General features: G+C 41.6%; 1 protein-coding gene across 3 annotated transcripts in view; it reads left to right on the top strand.

Moving 5' to 3' along the window:
- The window catches only part of LOC142760355 (phosphofurin acidic cluster sorting protein 1-like), a 278,801-nt gene that overhangs the window by 116,358 nt on the left and 143,696 nt on the right, over window positions 1–18,747 (top strand). For all 3 annotated transcript variants that reach the window (XM_075863541.1, XM_075863540.1, XM_075863542.1), the window contains 2 exons: window positions 11,512–11,602; window positions 16,898–16,954. In XM_075863541.1, coding sequence (XP_075719656.1) covers window positions 11,512–11,602; window positions 16,898–16,954 — 148 coding nt within the window. The remainder of the gene's footprint in view (window positions 1–11,511; window positions 11,603–16,897; window positions 16,955–18,747) is intronic.

Here is an 18,747-nt window from a genome sequence, read left to right as displayed (position 1 = left end):
CGCCACCAGTTGCCATCCAAAACACACTATCACGGCAATACCAGTAGGTGAACTAACACGTGCAAAAAGAAATTGCAGTACGGAAATAGGTTATGCCAAAGAGGAATCTGAGACATGTCACAAATTAAAAGCCAGAGGTTATAAAAATTGGATGTTAGATAGAGCCAAAAAAATAGTGGGCACCAAAACGAGAGATTCCCTTTTAAAGGTTGACAAAAAGACGGAAGCTACCGAGTTGGTTGGAATCAATTCCAACATGCCAACCTTGGTACTAGAATATAGTAACCAATTCAATTTAATTAAAAAAACAGTGTTAAAGTATATCCCTCTTTTGTTTGAAGATTCCAAATTAGAACAAGTTTTGCAAAATGGTTGTAGAGTGGTATCCCGCAGGGCAACCACCTTAGGCAACAAATTGTCCCCGTCACTTTTGACATGTAGTAACTCCAAACCCACTTGGTTAACACATAAGGGCTTTTTTAAATGTGGAGTGCATCCTTGCAAAACATGCAATATATCTAAAACCATCAAACATTTCTCTAATTCCATGGAGGACACTAATTTTCAAGTCAAATCATATATCAACTGCAATAGTACTAACGTGGTATATATTATTGAATGCACCACATGTAATCTAAAATATGTGGGATGCACAACAAGGAAATTCAAGGTACGCATCCTAGAACACCTAGGTTATATAAGAAATCCTAATATAACCAATATATCCAATGCTGCCCGACATTTTATATCATGTCACAATAGAAATATAAATTCTTTCAGTACATACGCAATAGAGAAAGTCAGAGGTACAGTGAGGGGAGGGGATCTCAAACACCTTCTTTTGACCAGGGAGGCTTTCTGGATATACAATCTACAGACACGTTTCCCTGCAGGTTTGAATCTCAAAAAAGAGCTCATGTTCCATTATTAAATAAGCCACATTGTCATCCAACTCCATACAGGTCCAAGAGTTTCTCAATTTCTCCAAAATCGCGTGGTTTCAAATATCCAGACAAAATAACACTACAAAGATCTATACTGATCAATTATATAAATTATTAGTATGCATCATACATATCAATTAATATTATATGTAACTTTGTTTAGATATTGTGTATATCAAAAATGGTCCCATGTCTATAGGGACTATACTCACTGGATGCATATAATTTTTGCTACTAGGATTATGATATAGATTAAAGATCTTATAAATAAAATATATATATCAATGCCCAGAAAATTAGTAGAATAATCCCAGGATTATGGGACATAACGAATTTATTATCCAGTTCACATATTTCCCAGGACATTCCTTTAACAATTGTCTAACATAGCCCGAGGATTCAAGCTATTTATCCAGATGCACTTTAAATACATATTGGTCTCGATATTGTAAACTTTGTACTAGAAGAATCCTTGTATACACACACTTTATGTTTCCAAAATACTTATAACATCTAGTTCTATTACAAATCCAATAAACCCAAATACAATATAAAAATGTACAGTGGAATTGTACTCACCGTTCACATGAAGCGGTTGTGGGACTGTTTTTTGTGCTTGTTGAGGCTAGGTCGTGCCATTGGGTGGCTCTGATTGAAGAGTCTCATGATATGATGATATTAGGTTTTGTTTTTGTTTTTTTTTTTTTTGTTTTTTTTGCTTTTTTTAAATGTTTTTTTTTTTTTTTCAAAAAAAATGTTGCCTTTTTTTTTTTTTTTTTTTATTTATTTATTTTTTATTTTTTTGTAATAGACATCAGCCCTGTGTATTCGAAAACTAGTTTAGTCTCCACATTCAAAATAACAATAATGAAAACATGGGGAATGTTGTGAATCATACATACTTACATTCAAAGTATGCTTTAGTACGCTATTAAAAGATCTTTCGCGATTCTTAGCCTACAATTATAGTAAGATACATTGATAGGACATCTTGATCCATACGAAACCATGCATATTTGATTTTTTATATACAATATACAAATGTTCTCGAGAGAAATGTAATTCCTATACCTTGGATATATACATATGTACTAAATTTTCAATTTCAAGTCTAATGGGTCATAGTGGCAGGGAAATTTCTTTCTTCCCTCATTCTTTTTAATCAAACCACATGTGCCAATACAATGTTCTGTTTAAATATTATATACAAGCAGATGTCTCGTTGTTTTTGTTTATATCCTAATGTGATTCAGATATATTAGAAGCTAGATTACTAGATCATGATCTGTAAATGTCTTTTTATATCTGTATTCATTTTTACTTTTATTCTTATTTCGCTTGTTATATATTTGGAATGTTTAATATATGTTTGCCCCTTTTATGCTGAGTCTATTTTCTGTTCGCTGACTATCTCAATTTGTATTTCTGGCCAGTACTCATAATAAAATCAATATCAAACGATCCAAGGTTCAACAAATACGATCTGAAAAACCAGAGCATTATATTAGTGCTCTGGTTTTGTAAAAAACCAACCAGTGGATCGCTGATACTCAGAGCCAATTTACCATGTTATGCAAAGTAACGAAAACACACTCCACCCATGTTCACTACATGGGTTAAAGTTTCCACCTGCGGAATTAATTATCAATCAATGTCAGCCTATGCTGACTCTGGAATAGTAGTTTGCTTTGTATATAAAGCAGACACAGCATTGGGGGCACTCATATTCTTTTTGCCATGATTAAGAGCAACACGCTTGCTCGAAACGCGTAGGCCAAGGTCATCCAGCCCGCTATATATACACCTTGAGACTGCGTCTCCGTGTAACTTTTAACTATTTTTTCAATAAAATTGGGAACAATTTTCCTTTTTAATCAAACACAGCGCTGGATTTTCTCTTTCTTTTTCCTGATATACCTACCGCTGGCCGTAGCGGGGATCCGTGCGAGGTGTCTGGAGACGCAACTACTGGTGAGCTGGAGGTCTCCTCCTTTCTATACGATATAATGCTCTTTGTTGCCTAGGTGGATTGTTCGGGATTTTGTGTGGCTCTAACAGAAGCGTTGCCAGGCAACTGAAAAAACAAAGAGGACGGGAACAGCGATTGAACGGACATATCAGCGCTCGCTGTGAAAGGACCAAAGAAGACCGCTTCGGGACAGGTTTGTTAAACATATGTATAATATTATTAAATATATAGTATTCTTAGGTCAAATCTAGTTTGCAGTATTCTGTGCCATTGCGATTAAAAAGGGAAAAACGATATATTGTTGTGTATTGTCATAGGATGCACAGCGTATTTTTCGGCACTGGTGTAATATTGTATCAGCGGAATAAACACTTTACAGAAGATGATTTATAAGAGATGTTGGTTCTGAGATGTATGAAATTCTGTTAATAGACAAACAGTACGTGGTAAGCGGCATAGGGGGATCAAAGGGATCGGGCACTATATATACTACGGTAGAGTTAACGGAAAATAGTTATATATACAATGATTGGACTAACGGGGGAAGGTCACAACATGATGGACCTAATAAATACAAGGAAAATTGATTAAAAAGGGCAAAAAGGGAAGTAAATAGGTATGAATAAGATTTGTCCCTCATATTGTCGGATCATACTCATTGTTTATTATTTATTATTGTGTAATGATGAGAGTTATATGATTTTGGGTAGTTCTTTACATTTGGGAAAAAATAAAGCTATTAATTAGTCAAGTGTTGATTCAGAGATATCATTCAAGCCCCCTGGGTATAAAGTCTGCAATTTGAAGATCCAATAATTTTCCCTCTGTTTAAGTTTAGTGTATCTATTGGGGACATCGTGGTGTATGTCTTCGATGGGTGTAACTGTGATTTGTTTAAATTGACACTTGTGTACATAAGTGAAGTGTCGAGACACACTGTGCTTCAAAAAACCTGTGTTCACATTGGATCTGTGTTTATTAATTCTAGATCTCAGATGTTGTGTGGTTCGACCAATGTATTGGAGTTGACATGTACATTCCATTAGGTAGATAACGTAGGAACTGCTGCAACTTAGGGATGACTTAATTGGGAAGGTTTCTTTTGTAACAGTTGATGTATATGTATATTTTTTGTTGCTGATGCTATTGCAGCATAGACAACGTGGGTGGCCACATTTGTATGAACCATTGGGTCTGGATAAAAACGTAGTAGTTGGTGATGTTTTAGGTTTTCGGATTCTGCTAGGGGCCAGAATATTTCTCAGAGTTAGGGAACGACGAAAGGTGATGCTCGGATGGGAAGGTATCACATCTTTAAGGAAAGGGTCGTTTTTTAAAATGTGCCAATGTTTGTTCAAAATTGCTCTAACGGTCTTGTTCCCTTGGTTGTAAGTGGTTATAAAGTTGGTGTGGTATTTATTTTGTTCTAGTTTTTTCTTCTGTACCTGGTTTAGACAGGAGTTTTGAGATAATTCCGAGGCTTTAGATCTAGCATCTTGGATTAGTTTTAAAGGAAAATTCTTCTCTCTGAATCTTTTTTCTAAAATATTGCACTCAAATTTAAAATTTGCGTTAGTACTGCAATTTTTTCGAACTCTTCTAAATTGACCGAAAGGCACATTTGTTAGCCAAGGGCGATAATGGGCACTTTTAAAGTCAATATAGCTATTTACATCGACAGATTTAAAGTGGGTTTTTGTGACAAAATGTTCAATCTTGGTGTCATAGCTAATGGTTAGGTCAAGAAAGTCAATAGAGATTTCGGAAAAGGTGTGTGTGAAGGAGATGTCATAGCTATTGGTATTTAAATGCTTGATAAAATTTGAAGCTTCATTTGCTGTTCCTGTCCATACGAAAAACAGGTCATCAATGTACCTCCTATATAAGAGAATGTTGTTTTTAAATGGGTGGTCCCCAAAGATGTGTTCCTCTTCGAATGCCCCCATGTACAGGTTTGCATAGGCTGGTGCGAATCTCGAGCCAACTTTATAACCACTTACAACCAAGGGAACAAGACCGTTAGAGCAATTTTGAACAAACATTGGCACATTTTAAAAAACGACCCTTTCCTTAAAGATGTGATACCTTCCCATCCGAGCATCACCTTTCGTCGTTCCCTAACTCTGAGAAATATTCTGGCCCCTAGCAGAATCCGAAAACCTAAAACATCACCAACTACTACGTTTTTATCCAGACCCAATGGTTCATACAAATGTGGCCACCCACGTTGTCTATGCTGCAATAGCATCAGCAACAAAAAATATACATATACATCAACTGTTACAAAAGAAACCTTCCCAATTAAGTCATCCCTAAGTTGCAGCAGTTCCTACGTTATCTACCTAATGGAATGTACATGTCAACTCCAATACATTGGTCGAACCACACAACATCTGAGATCTAGAATTAATAAACACAGATCCAATGTGAACACAGGTTTTTTGAAGCACAGTGTGTCTCGACACTTCACTTATGTACACAAGTGTCAATTTAAACAAATCACAGTTACACCCATCGAAGACATACACCACGATGTCCCCAATAGATACACTAAACTTAAACAGAGGGAAAATTATTGGATCTTCAAATTGCAGACTTTATACCCAGGGGGCTTGAATGATATCTCTGAATCAACACTTGACTAATTAATAGCTTTATTTTTTCCCAAATGTAAAGAACTACCCAAAATCATATAACTCTCATCATTACACAATAAGAAATAATAAACAATGAGTATGATCCGACAATATGAGGGACAAATCTTATTCATACCTATTTACTTCCCTTTTTGCCCTTTTTAATCAATTTTCCTTGTATTTATTAGGTCCATCATGTTGTGACCTTCCCCCGTTAGTCCAATCATTGTATATATAACTATTTTCCGTTAACTCTACCGTAGTATATATAGTGCCCGATCCCTTTGATCCCCCTATGCCGCTTACCACGTACTGTTTGTCTATTAACAGAATTTCATACATCTCAGAACCAACATCTCTTATAAATCATCTTCTGTAAAGTGTTTATTCCGCTGATACAATATTACACCAGTGCCGAAAAATACGCTGTGCATCCTATGACAATACACAACAATATATCGTTTTTCCCTTTTTAATCGCAATGGCACAGAATACTGCAAACTAGATTTGACCTAAGAATACTATATATTTAATAATATTATACATATGTTTAACAAACCTGTCCCGAAGCGGTCTTCTTTGGTCCTTTCACAGCGAGCGCTGATATGTCCGTTCAATCGCTGTTCCCGTCCTCTTTGTTTTTTCAGTTGCCTGGCAACGCTTCTGTTAGAGCCACACAAAATCCCGAACAATCCACCTAGGCAACAAAGAGCATTATATCGTATACATATTCTTAATAAAGATTTAACTTTTACAAAGTTTCCACAGCAGATACATATCCTTGTATGCTCTGCAGCACTGTTCTCGGCCAGGTTGCCCTGGTTACCAAGTTCGCGTCCCGGCGTCCTTCGTTGCTACCTAACAACCTACTGGTCTGTAGCACAGTACTTTGTTCTTTTAACTTCCACGTATTGTGTCTTTTTTAACCATTTATTTTATGCCTGTTTTTATTTAGTTTTTGATTATTCATATGTCGACACTACTTTGCTTTTTATGAATACCCTAAATTTCTTTCTTTTTTATTCTTATGTTATGTAACAAGCTTACTGTGTATGAGTGATATACTGAACACGTGTAATTTTTCACTGATCCACGTTGTGATTGGATGCAAAGGTAAAAAGCCGGGTGTGACGTCACGAACGCACCTTGACCTTTGCAGATTTGGCGGTTTTTTCACTCGTGTCATTTATGAACCATGATGGTATATAAGACGTGTCTAATGTATTATGCATATGGCCTGATGAAGACGATTGTTCATCGTCGAAACGCGTAGCCACTCATTCGAATAAATTCATTTATTATTATTATCTCCGTACTTCGATCCTATCATTATCACCACACAGCAGCGCCCCTGGAATGATCCTCTTTTCTCCTGCATAAACTCTCCAACCAAAACCTTAGCATTGGCCATAAAGTTTTACAGGCCATTGTCTGCCCCCTAGAAAAAAATCTGTTAATCCTCCTGGTGGTGTCGTGGAGGTGCAGAGGGAAAATGATTATTACTTACCGGTAATTTGATTTTCCTTTGACCTCCACGACCGCACCGGGTTTTTCCCACCTTATTCCGTAAATGTAATGAAGAATATTAAGATTCTTAAACTGCATGTTATCAAGTCTCCGGTATTAACTGGAGGAGGGGCAATTTAAACGGCTTCCTGTTGTTTCCTGTCCCTTTGGAGTCGGGGACTCCCTCCTGGTGGTGCTGTCCTGGAGGTTAAAAGAAAATCAAATTACCGGTAAGTAGTAATCATTTTCCGCAAATGCAGCTATTGATGTCTGAGCTACAAGCGGCACTGCAGCCGACGCTTCCCCTGATACCCCTCAGTGTGTGTATGTATATGTGTGTGTGTGTATATATATATATATATATATATATATATATTATATACACTAGTCCTTCTCAATGAATTAGAATATCATCAAAAAGTTTAATTCAGTAATTCAATTCAAAAAGTATCTCTCATATTCTATAGATTCATCACACACAGAGGGATCTATTTCCAGCCGTTTTTTCTTTTAATGTTGATGATTATAGGAACAGTTACTGAAAACCCAAAATTTAGTGTCTCAGAAAATGAGATTATTGGGTAAAAGTTGCAGATTGTCGTCTCCTGGTGACACTCTAATCAGCCAATCAACACAGAACACCTGGAAGGTTTCCTAAGTCTTTACAATGACGGGTCTGCTGCTCAGTGTCCACAGTCCTGTGTCCACTGTGTTATATCAGGTCCAGAGTCAGCGCAGCGTCTAGCAGGACATTCCCAGCACTTCATGCTTCCCTCTGCTGACAGCTTTATGGAGACGCTGATTTCATTTTCCAGCAGGACTCGGCACCTGCCCACACTGCCAAAAGTACCAACACCTGGTGTAATAACCTCAGTATCACTGCGCCTGATTGGCCAGCAAACTCTCCCGACCTAAACCCTATAGAGAATCTGTAGGGTATTGTCAAGAGGAAGATGAGACCCCAGACCCAACAATGCAGATGAGCTGAAGGCCGATATCATACAACCTGTACTTCCATAACACCTCAGCAGTGCCACAGGCTGATCGCCTCCATGCCACGCCGCATTGATAACACCTCAGCAGTGCCATAGGCTGATCGCTGCCATCCCACGCCGCATTGATAACACCTCAGCAGTGCCACAGGCTGATCGCCTCCATGCCACGCCACATTAATAACACCTCAGCAGTGCCACCGGCTGATCACCTCCATGCCACGCCGCATTAATAACCCCTCAGCAGTGCCACCGGCTGATCGCCACCATGCCATGCCCCATTAATAACCCCTCAGCAGTGCACAGGCTGATCACCTCCATGCCACGCCGCATTGATAACACCTCAGCAGTGCCACAGGCTGATCGCCTCCATGCCACGCCGCATTGATGACACCTCAGCAGTGCCACAGGCTGATCGCCCCCATGCCACGCCGCATTGATAACACCTCAGCAGTGCCACAGGCTGATCACCTCCATGCCACGCCGCATTGATGCAGTAATTCATGCAGAGCCGGAGCCCCGGCCAAGTATTGAGGGCAGATACTGGACAGACTTTTCAGTAGGACGACATTTGGGTATTAAAAATCATTTTTATATTGGGTTTATGTAATATTCTCATTTTCTGAGACACTAAATTTTGGGTTTTTAGTAACTGTTCCCATAATCATCAACATTAACAGAAAAAACTGCTGGAAATAGATCCCTCTGTCACAAAGATCCCAATGGGACGGATCGAAACATTGCCTGCCTGTGGGGTGATCAAACCACATCACCTTTTTCACCTACTTGCTTGGAGTACTGTCTCCTTGTTTGAATTTTATATATATATATATTGTAAACAGTCAGTAGGAAGACTGGTAGAGGGTAGGTATGAGATTTCTTATCTCAGTGGTGTAAATCTCTGGGAAGTTCGTTGCTCAGTAAGGTTAGTTGGTGAGCAGGAGTTTTTTAGGCTGGATTTCAGGGTCCGGGATTTAGGAATGGCTGTAGAGATTCTGGGTGGGATGGCCATTCCCATACCTCCACTCCAGGTTTTGGTTTCTAGAGGTTCTGAGTCTCAGCTGGTCCTGATTAAAAGGGAAGTGGACAGTTTGAAGAGAGAGAGAGTGAGGAGGAAGGAGGTTGTTATTCCTCCAGGGAGACTGCTATGACCGAAGCACCTAACAATGGGGATTTGCACACTCAGGTGGTGGCTGCTACAGGGTGAGAACTTTAAAGATTGTTTTTCAACAAAGTTATACTGTTTTGTTGGTTGCTTTACCCAGTGGACGCAAACTCTGTACAAAAAGGATCTGTGTGTTTAGTGCAAATAAAAAGTACCCACTGTGTCTGTTTTACCCTGTTTCCATGTGCGTGACTGCCCAATACAGCAACCCAAGAGGGACGCCAGCTCACAATATATATATATATATATATATATATATATATATATATATATATACAGTGAAGGAAATAAGTATTTGATCCCTTGCTGATTTTGTACGTTTGCCCACTGTCAAAGACATGAACAGTCTAGAATTTTTAGGCTAGGTTAATTTTACCAGTGAGAGATAGATTATATATTAAAAAGAAAATCACATTGTCAAAATTATATATATTTATTTGAATTGTGCACAGAGAAATAAGTATTTGATCCCCTACCAACCATTAAGAGTTCAGCCTCCTCCAGACCAGTTACACGCTCCAAATCAACTTGGTGCCTGCATTATAGACAGCTCTTACATGGTCACCTGTATAACAGACTCCTGTCCACAGACTCAATGATCAGTCTGACTCTAACCTCTACAACATGGGCAAGACCAAAGAGCTTTCTAAGGAGGTCAGGGACAAGATCATAGACCTGCACAAGGCTGGAATGGGCTACAAAACCATAAGTAAGACGCTGGGTGAGAAGGAGACAACTGTTGGTGCAATAGTAAGAACATGGAAGACATACAAAATGACTGTCAATCGACATCGATCTGGGGCTCCATGTAAAATCTCACCTCGTGGGGCATCCTTGATCCTGAGGAAGGTGAGAGCTCAGCCGAAAACTACACGGGGGGAACTTGTTAATGATCTCAAGGCAGCTGGGACCACAGTCACCAAGAAAACCATTGGTAACACATTACGCCGCAATGGATTAAAATCCTGCAGTGCCCGCAAGGTCCCCCTGCTCAAGAAGGCGCATGTACAGGCCCATCTGAAGTTTGCAAATGAACATCTGGATGATTCTGAGAGTGATTGGGAGAAGGTGCTGTGGTCAGATGACACTACAATTGAGCTCTTTGGCATTAACTCAACTCGCCGGGTTTGGAGGAAGAGAAATGCTGCCTATGACCCAAAGAACACCGTCCCCACTGTCAAGCATGGAGGTGGAAACATTATGTTTTGGGGGTGTTTCTCTGCTAAGGGCACAGGACTACTTCACCGCATCAATGGGAGAATGGATGGAGCCATGTACCGTCAAAACCTGAGTGACAACCTCCTTCCCTCCACCAGGACATTAAAAATGGCTCGTGGCTGGGTCTTCCAGCACGACAATGACCCGAAACATACAGCCAAGGCAACAAAGGAGTGGCTCAAAAAGAAGCACATTAAGGTCATGGAGTGGCCTAGCCAGTCTCCAGACCTTAATCCCATTGAAAACTTATGGGGGGAGCTGAAGATCCGAGTTGCCAAGCGACAGCCTCGAAATCTTAATGATTTACAGATGATCTGCAAAGAGGAGTGGGCCAAAATTCCATCTAACATGTGTGCAAACCTCATCATCAACTACAAAAAACGTCTGACTGCTGTGCTTGCCAACAAGGGTTTTGCCACCAAGTATTAAGTCTTGTTTGCCAAAGGGATCAAATACTTATTTCTCTGTGCACAATGCAAATAAATATATATAATTTTGACAATGTGACTTTCTTTTTTTTTTTAAATATAATCTATCTCTCACTGGTAAAATTAACCTAGCCTAAAAATTCTAGACTGTTCATGTCTTTGACAGCGGGCAAACTTACAAAATCAGCAAGGGATCAAATACTTATTTCCTTCACTGTATATAGCCTCCCCCTGATACCCTCTCAGTGTGTGTGTGTGTGTGTGTGTGTGTGTGTGTGTGTATATAAATATATATATATATATATATATATATATATATATATATATACACACACACCAGTAAAGAGAAGCACCAGCACTCGGTTTCCAAAAGAAGTCCAATAGTAAAGGGTGCCAGCAAGAGGTCTCGATCCAAAGACCATATAGATATCATAGAAATAAATCTTGCAGCACTCCGGTGATAAAGGTGAAAAAAAGTGTGGTTTATTGTGCCAACATGGCAAATGCAACGTTTCCATCCCACCTTGGGACCTTTTTCAAGCATGCTATATATATATATATATCCTCCACTAGAGCACCCTCTGTTTTCTGTGTAGTACATGATACTATTACTCTGGACCCTTTGCTTACATCTTCTCTCTTTTCATTTTCAGGAGATACTTTGAAGGTGTCTCTAATTCTGGGTCTCAGACGGAGATCGGCAGCATCAACAGTCAGAAAGGCGCTGATAAGACCCTCGTCGTAGTGAGTGAAGCCATAATCATTATTGCTAGAAATAAGCAGTTCTGATTGGTCTAGAGATTTGATTAATTGTAAATAACAGCAGCAAATCAGGACTCCCTTTTAGTCATGTGATGCAGGAGCTTTGTATAAGTCAGCAAAGTGCGGGTCTCATGTCATTTCCAGCCTAGGGGGTGCACTGTACAGTCCGGCCCACCAGAGCAGCAAAGAATCCTTCTGGGTGCCCTGGACTCTAACTTCATAATGGGCCCTTAATACAACAGGGCCCCAAAGATCTAATGCAAAGTAATTTCAATAGGAGCTGACGTTCAAGCCTATTACTTGCGACTAGGATGGTTTCGCATAGGCCCTTGTCTCTTGGTCATCTTTTCTCTTCCCTTTGTCTCTTGGTTATTGTCCCTCTTCCCTTGGTCTCTTGGTTATCATCCCTCTTCCCTTGGTCTCGTGGTTATCGTCCTTCTTCCCTTGGTCTCTTGGTTATCATCCCTCTTCCCTTGGTCTCTTGGTTATTGTCCCTCTTCCCTTGGTCTCTTGGTTATCGTCCCTGTTCCCTGGGTCTCTTGGCTATCTTCTCTTGGTCTTTTGGTTATCGTCTCTCTTCTCTTGGTTAAGGTCCCTCTTCCCTTGGTCTCTTGGTTTTGGTCTCTTCCCTTGGTCTCTTGGTTTTGGTCTCTTCCCTTGGTCTCTTGGTTTTCGTCTCTTCCCTTTTGTCTCTTGGTTTTCGTTTCTCTTCCCTTGGTCTCTTGGTTATCGTCTCTCTTCCCTTGGTCTCTTGGTTATCGTCTCTTCTCCTGGTTTTCGTCTTGCTTCCCTTTGTCTCTTGGCTATCTTCTCTCTTCCCTTTTTTTCTCGGTTATCGTCTCTATTCCCTAGGTCTCTTGGTTATCGTCTCTCTTCCCTATGTCTCTTGGTTATCCTCTCTCTTCCCTAGGTCTCTTGGTTATCGTCTCTCTTCCCTATGTCTCTTGGCTATCTTCTCTCTTCACTTTGTCTCTTGGCTATCTTCTCTCTTCCCTTTGTCTCTCAGTTATCGTCTCTCTTCCCTAGGTCTCTTGGTTATCGTCCCTCTTCCCTTGGTCTCTTGGTTATCGTCCCTCTTCCCTTTGTCTCTTGGTTTTCGTCTCTCTTCCCTTGGTTTTCGTCTCTCTTCCCTTGGTCTCTTGGTTATCGTCCCTCTTCCCTTGGTCTCTTGGTTATCGTCCCTCTTCCCTTGGTCTCTTGGTTATCGTCTCTCTTCCCTTGGTCTCTTGGTTATCGTGTCTCTTCCCTTGGTCTCTTGGTTATCGTGTCTCTTCCCTTGGTCTCTTGGTTAGCGTGTCTCTTCCCTTGGTCTCTTGGTTATCGTCTCTCTTCCCTTGGTCTCTTGGTTAGCGTGTCTCTTCCCTTGGTCTCTTGGTTATCGTCCCTCTTCCCTTGGTCTCTTGGTTATTGTGTCTCTTCCCTTGGTCTCTTAATTATCGTGTCTCTTCCCTTGGTCTCTTGGTTATCGTGTCTCTTCCCTTGGTCTCTTGGTTATCGTGTCTCTTTCCTTGGTCTCTTGGTTATCGTGTCTCTTCCCTTGGTCTCTTGGTTATCGTGTCTCTTCCCTTGGTCTCTTGGTTAGCGTGTCTCTTCCCTTGGTCTCTTGGTTATCGTCTCTCTTCCCTTGGTCTCTTGGTTAGCGTGTCTCTTCCCTTGGTCTCTTGGTTATCTTCTCTCTTCCCTTGGTCTCTTGGTTATTGTGTCTCTTCCCTTGGTCTCTTAATTATCGTGTCTCTTCCCTTGGTCTCTTGGTTATCGTGTCTCTTCCCTTGGTCTCTTGGTTATCGTGTCTCTTTCCTTGGTCTCTTGGTTATCGTCTCTCTTCCCTTGGTCTCTTGGCTATTTTCTCTCCTCTGTTTTTTGGTCATCTCCTCTCTACTCATTATGTTTCGGCCAATGCAAAGTAATTTCAATAGGAGCTGACGTTCAAGCCTATTACTTGCGACTAGGATGGTTTCGCATAGGCCTCTGTCTCTTGGTCATCTTTTCTCTTCCCTTTGTCTCTTGGTTATTGTCCCTCTTCCCTTGGTCTCTTGGTTATCATCCCTCTTCCCTTGGTCTCGTGGTTATCGTCCTTCTTCCCTTGGTCTCTTGGTTATCATCCCTCTTCCCTTGGTCTCTTGGTTATTGTCCCTCTTCCCTTGGTCTCTTGGTTATCGTCCCTGTTCCCTGGGTCTCTTGGCTATCTTCTCTTGGTCTTTTGGTTATCGTCTCTCTTCTCTTGGTTAAGGTCCCTCTTCCCTTGGTCTCTTGGTTTTGGTCTCTTCCCTTGGTCTCTTGGTTTTGGTCTCTTCCCTTGGTCTCTTGGTTTTCGTCTCTTCCCTTTTGTCTCTTGGTTTTCGTTTCTCTTCCCTTGGTCTCTTGGTTATCGTCTCTCTTCCCTTGGTCTCTTGGTTATCGTCTCTTCTCCTGGTTTTCGTCTCGCTTCCCTTTGTCTCTTGGCTATCTTCTCTCTTCCCTTTTTTTCTCGGTTATCGTCTCTATTCCCTAGGTCTCTTGGTTATCGTCTCTCTTCCCTATGTCTCTTGGTTATCCTCTCTCTTCCCTAGGTCTCTTGGTTATCGTCTCTCTTCCCTATGTCTCTTGGCTATCTTCTCTCTTCCCTTTGTCTCTTGGCTATCTTCTCTCTTCCCTTTGTCTCTCAGTTATCGTCTCTCTTCCCTAGGTCTCTTGGTTATCGTCCCTCTTCCCTTGGTCTCTTGGTTATCGTCCCTCTTCCCTTTGTCTCTTGGTTTTCGTCTCTCTTCCCTTGGTTTTCGTCTCTCTTCCCTTGGTCTCTTGGTTATCGTCCCTCTTCCCTTGGTCTCTTGGTTATCGTCCCTCTTCCCTTGGTCTCTTGGTTATCGTCTCTCTTCCCTTGGTCTCTTGGTTATCGTGTCTCTTCCCTTGGTCTCTTGGTTATCGTGTCTCTTCCCTTGGTCTCTTGGTTAGCGTGTCTCTTCCCTTGGTCTCTTGGTTATCGTCTCTCTTCCCTTGGTCTCTTGGTTAGCGTGTCTCTTCCCTTGGTCTCTTGGTTATCGTCCCTCTTCCCTTGGTCTCTTGGTTATTGTGTCTCTTCCCTTGGTCTCTTAATTATCGTGTCTCTTCCCTTGGTCTCTTGGTTATCGTGTCTCTTCCCTTGGTCTCTTGGTTATCGTGTCTCTTTCCTTGGTCTCTTGGTTATCGTGTCTCTTCCCTTGGTCTCTTGGTTATCGTGTCTCTTCCCTTGGTCTCTTGGTTAGCGTGTCTCTTCCCTTGGTCTCTTGGTTATCGTCTCTCTTCCCTTGGTCTCTTGGTTAGCGTGTCTCTTCCCTTGGTCTCTTGGTTATCTTCTCTCTTCCCTTGGTCTCTTGGTTATTGTGTCTCTTCCCTTGGTCTCTTAATTATCGTGTCTCTTCCCTTGGTCTCTTGGTTATCGTGTCTCTTCCCTTGGTCTCTTGGTTATCGTGTCTCTTTCCTTGGTCTCTTGGTTATCGTCTCTCTTCCCTTGGTCTCTTGGCTATTTTCTCTCCTCTGTTTTTTGGTCATCTCCTCTCTACTCATTATGTTTCGGCCAATGCAAAGTAATTTCAATAGGAGCTGACGTTCAAGCCTATTACTTGTGACTAGGATGGTTTCGCATAGGCCTCTGTCTCTTGGTCATCTTTTCTCTTCCCTTTGTCTCTTGGTTATTGTCCCTCTTCCCTTGGTCTCTTGGTTATCGTCCCTCTTCCCTTGGTCTCTTGGTTATAATCCCTCTTCCCTTGGTCTCTTGGTTATCGTCCCTCTTCCCTTGGTCTCTTGGTTATTGTCCCTCTTCCCTTGGTCTCTTGGCTGTCTTCTCTCTTCTCTTGGTCTTTTGGTTATCGTCTCTCTTCTCTTGGTTAAGGTCCCTCTTCCCTTGGTCTCTTGGTTTTCGTCTCTTCCCTTTTGTCACTTGGTTTTCGTTTCTCTTCCCTTGGTCTCTTGGTTATCGTCTCTCTTCCCTTGGTCTCTTGGTTATCGTCTCTCCTCCTGGTTTTCGTCTTGCTTCCCTATGTCTCTTGGCTATCTTCTCTCTTCCCTTTGTCTCTTGGCTATCTTCTCTCTTCCCTTTTTTCTCGGTTATCGTCTCTCTTCCCTAGGTCTCTTGGTTATCGTCTCTCTTCCCTATGTCTCTTGGCTATCTTCTCTCTTCCCTTTGTCTCTTGGCTATCTTCTCTCTTCCCTTTGTCTCTCGGTTATCGTCTCTCTTCCCTAGGTCTCTTGGTTATCGTCCCTCTTCCCTTGGTCTCTTGGTTATCGTCCCTCTTCCCTTGGTCTCTTGGTTTTCGTCTCTCTTCCCTTGGTTTTCGTCTCTCTTGCCTTGGTCTCTTGGTTATCGTCCCTCTTCCCTTGGTCTCTTGGTTATCGTCCCTCTTCCCTTGGTCTCTTGGTTATCGTCTCTCTTTCCTTGGTCTCTTGGTTATCGTCCCTCTTCCCTTGGTCTCTTGGTTATCGTCCCTCTTCCCTTGGTCTCTTGGTTATCGTCTCTCTTCCCTTGGTCTCTTGGTTATTGTGTCTCTTCCCTTGGTCTCTTGGTTATCGTGTCTCTTCCCTTTGTCTCTTGGTTATCGTGTCTCTTTCCTTGGTCTCTTGGTTATCGTCTCTCTTCCCTTGGTCTCTTGGCTATTTTCTCTCCTCTGTTTTTTGGTCATCTCCTCTCTACTCATTATGTTTCAGACATTTTATCTCTAAATCGTCCATTCTCTCTCCTCTGTCTCTATCTCCAGGCTTTTTTGCGACTCTTGGTTGTCTTTCCACTTCCTGCTTCTTCTTTTTTTCTTCCAGTCTAGGAAAATTTGCGATTACTGGGGAAAACTTAAGCCAGTTCTAGTTTAAGATGCTGAAAATCAGATCAGATCCTCGACATAAGTGAAGGTCTAACTGCGTGTATGGGGCTTGTACCCGGATATGACCGCCATATAATGGCGAGTAACCTTCATCTTCAATTACCTCATATGCTAGTCATATGCAAAGCTACAGTCAGTATTTTGCAAATGTCAGATTAAGCATCCCCTGCACGTTCAGTCTTTGTACAGAGCCTCCATTCTGGGAAGTGTCATCTTTCACCAGGCGCTGTGCAGTCATAAGATGTAGAAAACAAAGTAACAGCCCCCCTGCATCGTAGGAGATTAGCTAAGCTTAAGGGGATGTGTATTGCCAGTTTCCAGCAGAAAACACAATTCAGAATACAGCTGTGTAGACAGGACATCATGCAGCCCCAGCTGTAGGACATATCCAAGACATGGACTGCCTACTGAGGATACTTATAGAAAATGTTCATCATTTGTCTTGTAGTTGGAGAAGATTTCCCATGGCACTCGGATGGAGGAGAGTCAATCCCGTCTGGCTGATGTAAGTTGGGAGCACACACACTGAGCAGTTGATGTGATGGTGGCAGAGGGCAGCACGTAGTCATGGGTAGTACGGCTTCAAGATCTGAGATGACCATTAAGTGTCATTTTGTGTAACTGATAACATCACTCCAGTATCCATAAGAGAAACATTATACATGTGGAGGAAAATGTGGGGGTGGCACAGATGTGAACCCCCTCTAGAAGTCTGGTATCCATACAGCACAGCGATCCATCAGGTCAGTACAAAGCTTGTAATACTTCTAGCTGAAGGCACAAAAAACTGGCCAATCGTGTCCTCCAGTGATTACTGCTAGATGATCAGCGGGGTCTTCTCAGAGATAAGGGGTGTAAGCATTAATAGGAGGAATAGCTGTTAAACTGGCCATACACACGGAATAGACGTCAGAAACTTTATTTATTGTTCAAACGTAAACATTTTGATGGATATGCAATAAAATATGTTTATCCTCTAGTGACTGTGACACAGCAGGAGTCCACTCACCTGAATATACCATTACTTACACCCAACCGGCCAAGATGATGTTCTTTCATAGATAGGAGATTGAATTTATTGTCTCACATGGACTACATCTACATTTTCTTATTTAATGAAGCAACCAAAGGGCATGCAATCATTAACCCCCGCTGGTTTTAAACTTCTGAGCTTGTAATTTTCAGTTTCTCCCAGTTCTCTCCTCTTCTTGGAGGTCTTACTGCTTCAATCACTCGGAAGGTTCGCACCTCCCAATGTTTGGACAATATATGGTTTGCTACTGCTGTGTTCTTTTTATTGTGGATGTCCCCCACATGTCCACTAACACGACGGCGGAACTGCCTTATGGTTTTAGCCACATAGTTTCGTGGGCAGAGGCATGTCATGCAGTATATCACTCCATCTGTAGAGCAGTATATCACTCCATCTGTAGAGCAGTATATCACTCCATCTGTAGAGCAGTATATCACTCCATCTGTAGAGCAGTATATCACTCCATCTGTAGAGCAGTATATCACTCCATCTGTAGAGCAGTATATCACTCCATCTGTAGAGCAGTATATCACTCCATCTGTAGAGCAGTATATCACTCCATCTGTAGAGCAGTATATCACTCCATCTGTAGAGCAGTATATCACTCCATCTGTAGAGCAGTATATCACTCCATCTGTAGAGCAGTATATCACTCCATCTGTAGAGCAGTATATCACTCCATCTGTAGAGCAGTATATCACTCCATCTGTAGAGCAGTATATCACTCCATCTGTAGAGCAGTATATCACTCCATCTGTAGAGCAGTATATCACTCCATCTGTAGAGCAGTATATCACTCCATCTGTAGAGCAGTATATCACTCCATCTGTAGAGCAGTATATCACTCCATCTGTAGAGCAGTATATCACTCCATCTGTAGAGCAGTATATCACTCCATCTGTAGAGCAGTATATCACTCCATCTGTAGAGCAGTATATCACTCCATCTGTAGAGCAGTATATCACTCCATCTGTAGAGCAGTATATCACTCCATCTGTAGAGCAGTATATCACTCCATCTGTAGAGCAGTATATCACTCCATCTGTAGAGCAGTATATCACTCTCTGATTTGGAACTGTTGTCTTGTGACCCGGCTTGTGAAATGTTTGCCTGTGATGAGCAGTGGCCACATCTGAACGTGCCAGGTTTTTGTCTCTCTAGCCACGTACCTGCTTTTTGGTTAAGAGGAAAATGGTCCTTCAAATCTTTGCCCCGGTTGTTTTGCGATGTGGTTAATGTGACCCCTGTTCAAATTTATCAGGAGT

This window comes from Rhinoderma darwinii, chromosome 4 (genome assembly GCF_050947455.1).
Source record: "Rhinoderma darwinii isolate aRhiDar2 chromosome 4, aRhiDar2.hap1, whole genome shotgun sequence".
In the NCBI taxonomy this organism is placed as follows: Eukaryota; Metazoa; Chordata; class Amphibia; order Anura; family Rhinodermatidae; genus Rhinoderma; species Rhinoderma darwinii.
This window is presented reverse-complemented; position numbering and strand designations above follow the sequence as displayed.